This window comes from Atta cephalotes (genome assembly GCF_000143395.1).
Source record: "Atta cephalotes unplaced genomic scaffold scaffold00002, whole genome shotgun sequence".
NCBI lineage: Eukaryota > Metazoa > Arthropoda > Insecta > Hymenoptera > Formicidae > Atta > Atta cephalotes.
Genome location: NW_012130066.1, coordinates 1,199,661 through 1,204,550, shown reverse-complemented (window position 1 = coordinate 1,204,550; position 4,890 = coordinate 1,199,661). Strand labels below are relative to the sequence as shown.

General features: G+C 36.9%; 1 protein-coding gene across 1 annotated transcript in view; it reads right to left on the bottom strand.

Moving 5' to 3' along the window:
- Nucleotides 1–179: 179 nt before the first annotated feature.
- The window catches only part of LOC105622585, a 10,697-nt gene continuing 5,986 nt past the window's right edge, over nucleotides 180–4,890 (bottom strand). The window contains exons 2-3 of the mRNA XM_012204005.1: nucleotides 2,252–3,719; nucleotides 180–1,735 (exon numbers count right to left, since the gene is read on the bottom strand). Coding sequence (XP_012059395.1) covers nucleotides 180–1,735; nucleotides 2,252–3,719 — 3,024 coding nt within the window. The remainder of the gene's footprint in view (nucleotides 1,736–2,251; nucleotides 3,720–4,890) is intronic.

Genomic DNA, 4,890 nt, shown 5'->3' with positions numbered 1-4,890 from the left:
ATTTTTCAATAATCAATCGCATGAATCATTCTGAAACATTCAAATAATGCAAGAGAGTGCAAGAAACATCTAAAAATATATTCGAGAAACATTTGAAAGAATGGAAAGTTTTTTAGACATTTTTTTGTAATGTACTTTCAGCTTGTTTAATGTTACTATTACTATTATAGACCATTACATTAATTCTCTACTTTACTAGCAGTATTTTCGTCATACGGAATGGACGGTATCATAGGTGGCTTAAAGCCATATTCCATTTTTGATTGTCTGAAACTTCCGTGATGCTGCGTTTCCGGTTGTCTGGATTTTCTCATATTAGTTAATGATTGAGCGGCATTCGTGGAGAACTGCGATGATTTTGTTTGAGAGAACACCTTACTCTGTGAGGTTTTACGCGGAGGCGTAGGACCTACGTATTCATCCTTGCCTGATTTATCCTTTTCCACTAGATTGTACAGGATCTGCCGTCCAAAGGACGGTATTGTGTACGACGTTGTGGCCGTGTGTGGTCGCAGTATTGCGTGACTATTAAACTTCTTCGGTAGTATCACCAATTTAACGTTGGAAAAATGTGCCGTAGGAACATAGTTCTTGCCGACGTCGATATTATAACTGTATGCCGAAGGCCTATTGTAAGGAACGTTGTAAAACTGCGATGAGTTCGTCTCGCTCTGTGACGGCGACACGAACGTCAAGCTACTGATAGCACTATGGAAATTATTTCCTCCAGTAAAAATCGCCTCTTGCGGTTTCTGATAATATTTTGTAAATCTAGTCTCGGTCGAACTGCTGCTTTCAATCGGTCTGTCCGTGCTCGCACGATATGGCCGAGAAGGTAGCGAGGAAACCACCGGCTTCTCTGTAGTCTTCTCTATCGTAGTGTGAGTTGGCTGGTTAAACGGTATCGCCGGATATGCCGGGTAAGCCGTCGGTAGTCTCACGTGCAACGGGTACGAAGGAGGCTGCACTACTAATCGCTGGACCGTATATGGCACCCTTTTCTCGACCACCCGTTCAATGTGGAGCGGATAGATATGTGGCAGACGGATCTGCTTCTCCACCACACGCTCGACCGGTACTTGCACGTGCATGGGATGCAGCATTGGTACCGGCACCTGCACCTTCTCAGACATCGGAATCTTCTTCTCGATTTCGATCGGATATGAGTGTGGCATATGAACGGTTTTCTCGATCGGATGGGGCCGCGGAATCGGCACCATAAAGCCTCCGTTCACAGACGATCCCTCGGGAATTATCCTAAGAAGAAGTTGCGTAGCTTCCGGTCGCCTTATCTCCGACGATCGGAATGAGTGCTGGTGATCATACGGTTGATTTGATTGCGGCTGCTGCACCGAATACTGATACGTATTTGGTACGTATGGTTTTACAGGCTCGCTCGCTGTTTCTTGTTTCGCTGAACTTACAACAAGTTTTCCGCGTGGCGGTATGCCGTTATCATTGCCGTTAAAATTATGTCGTATATTGGATTGATCGTATAATGTGTCATCAAATTGATTCGAGGCCAACGGAGTGGGCTGTATGCCGTTGTATTTGAACGACTGCAATTCAAGAGGCTCGTGAGTACCCGATGAATACTTATTGTTAGTGTTGACAATCGAAGCTATTGGTCTGCCAACGTCATCCTCGAGAGCATTGTATTCGTGCTGATTAAGCTTTTGCGAGGGATGCGGGGATGTGTGAGCTTTAATATCGCTCTTTTCTTCCTGATCATTACCTGCAACGGAAGTCACTATTATATTAATGCATTATATACATTCCATCACGTGAAAATGGGTGAAAACTGGCAATTTGTAGTGGCGCTGATGCGTGCTTTGATAGTGCGAGTAATATTACGCGCATATGAACATTAATTCGTCGTTGTATATTAATATAAGTTTGCATCATATAAACTCCTTTCCGTATTGAAGAAATTTGGTGAAAGTTAATTTATCTTGAAATTATTATTAGAGCAGTTCTTTAACTTTAACGTTCACATAAGATTTTGAGCGGAATAACAATATGAATGATAAAAATAAAGATTATTATTAATAATTAAAAATAAATAAATGAAATAAATAAATGAAATACAAATATATTACTTTAACATTAATTTCTATTATATTTTGTATAATCTAAACGACTTTTTATAACCGGTATTTTTATTTCAAGACCGTCTTCAAGTAGCAAGATAACGTTATTATTAATGATGTGTCGTTATTATTAAAGATGTATTAATAATTATGTATATTACCTTGATAAATATTGTAAGTTGGTCGCAATTCTGATTGCTCAATCTGATTATATAGTTGGTTCGATATAGTTGGTTTCTGCCAATTCCCAATATTATTCGTTTCGATAACACCGAGGTTTGATGTCTGTTGAATATACTCCGGAGGATAATGAATCTCTTGTACTGGCGCGGTATGGAAGAGCTCGATGGACTTTTGAATTTCAACAGAAGTGTCAGGAACTTTTTTTATATCAACCTCAACTTGCTTCTCAACTTCGTCACGTTCAAAATTCTCATCTTGGTAATCGATATGTGATTGATTGCCATTGTTTTTGACAAATTCCTTATTCACAGTTGATAGGCGTTGTAGATCGTCTTGAGGATAATCCTGGAGATAATCCATCGCGACAGATTGCTCACTATTATCTATCAGATTAGCTTGATTGGCGTTCACCAGCGTGATTCCGACTTGCAGAGGGTTCAGCATGACCGAGGATGTTATAGTTGAAGCCGCCTCTTTTGAGCCTCCGGCATTAGTTTCCGAGGTAATCTCGGCGTTCTCAATCGATTTGTATGTTTCGGATATATCATCCATATAATCAACCATCTCCTGAGTTTCTCTATCAGGCAAATCGGCCACTACGATGGGACCTGAAAATCTCGCTTGAAACGAAGGACTAATCTCTACAGTCGTCGATGTTCTCACGTTTTCCGATTTTGTAGTAGACTCCATAGATTTCTTCGTGATTTTTTCGTTGACGGTATCATTATGCACTCGGGATGATCTTGCTTGTGGTGTCGGAAGAATTTCAGGCACGACATCGTTCTCGAGAATCGAAGCAATGTTGCCTGGTAAATTTTCCGTTGTAATTTCGCTGAAAATTTCATCGAAATTTTCCAATGTTTTAGACGTATCCATTTTGGAAGCATTAGAAGACGATTCATCTGCCAAATTACTTTCCTTTTTCAGTGCGAGCACAAATGGTTCTTGAGTAGTTGATATATAAGGCCCTTTATAGTTATCTTCATTTTGTAGAGGCAACACAGTAGTGCTGAAAGACTTCGTATGCTTATTATCCTTTCGGTCCTCGCTGGTCGAAATGATAGTCCTGACAATTGTTCTGTCACGTGGATGATCCTGCCGAACTTTTTGTCCAAAATTGCCGGCATTTTCGACAAGAAATACATCATCGGTATACCTTGGCTCGAGACTTGAATATTCTTTAAATGGATACTTGTTGATCTCTTGTCGGACACTTATCTTGGCGAACGACGTCGCATAAATCGATCCTGGCGGCGAGGAATCGATCTTGGAAACACCATTCGATTCTCCCTCCTCGTCGGCGTGAACTGCTGAGTTATTTAGTTCGACATTCGCGAAATCATTAGAATGATCTTCGGCCGTTTGCTCAGAACTCTTTTCTTCTATCACATAAGGTTGCACTATTTGCTTTACCGGTAGATCATGAACCTTTGTGTAATCGACAGCCTGAAAAATAAATAAATTAAAACAATTGTCTACAGAAAATTCATGATTATTAGGAAAAATTTTACATAAAAAAATTGCAAGAAATTGTATTTTCTACATAAAAATAAATATTTTATTATCATATATGAATATAATATATGATACACAATTTTTTAATTAATCTTTTAGATATAATATTACAATTACTGCTACTGATTATAATACATTAGCACATTATTAATTAATTATTAATTATTAATATATAAATGTTGAACTGAATAAATTTGTAAATATTCTATGTTCATACTAATACACATCCAAAAATAAATTTTAGAAATATACAGTTTCTGAAAACATCGTACTTTGCATATATTTGTAGAAATTTGTAGAAAAACACATATAAAAAAAGCTAAAATTAAGTTAAAAGATTATTGAAAGAAATAAAATATTGATAATAAAATATTATTTATTTCATTTTGTAATATATACTTTACTTTCTTTTCTTCATTTCTTGTGTGATAGACATGTAGAATTTATAAGAAAATAAAATTAAACTTCAATATAAATGCAACTATAATTATCATTTTTCATTAATTAATTTGTAATTCATTAGAATGTATATTTGAATCAGCGTATGAGAGAATTTATTTTTCCGGCTATGTAATTTATTGTATATATTAGATATTAAGAGGCATTTCCCTTTATTTTCTTGAGTAATCTTAATTCCTGTTTGATGTCGCTTTTAAATTATTTCGAACTCATTAAATATAAAACTTTCTTCATTTTATCACCTTAAAATCGCTCGTTTTTTTTTAACTCTTTCTGCGATATCTGGCATCAGTGTTGTTGACCGGAGGAGGAAATGAGATACTTAATCGCATCCAAGCGCCACGGATCTTCAAACGAAGCAAATCGCGGTGACCCAGAAGATTTTACAAAAAGAAGGCAAAGTATAACGAAGTCTAGTGCATCATAATAAAAAATCCATGTGCTTTGACTGCTCCAAAACAAACGACATACTTTTTTGTGAAGCAAAAAACTAATGTAGTGACTACTAAAACTAATACATTAAACTAATACATTACACACACACACACACACACACACACACACACACACACACACACACACACACACACACACACACACACACACACACACACACACATATATATATATATATATATATATA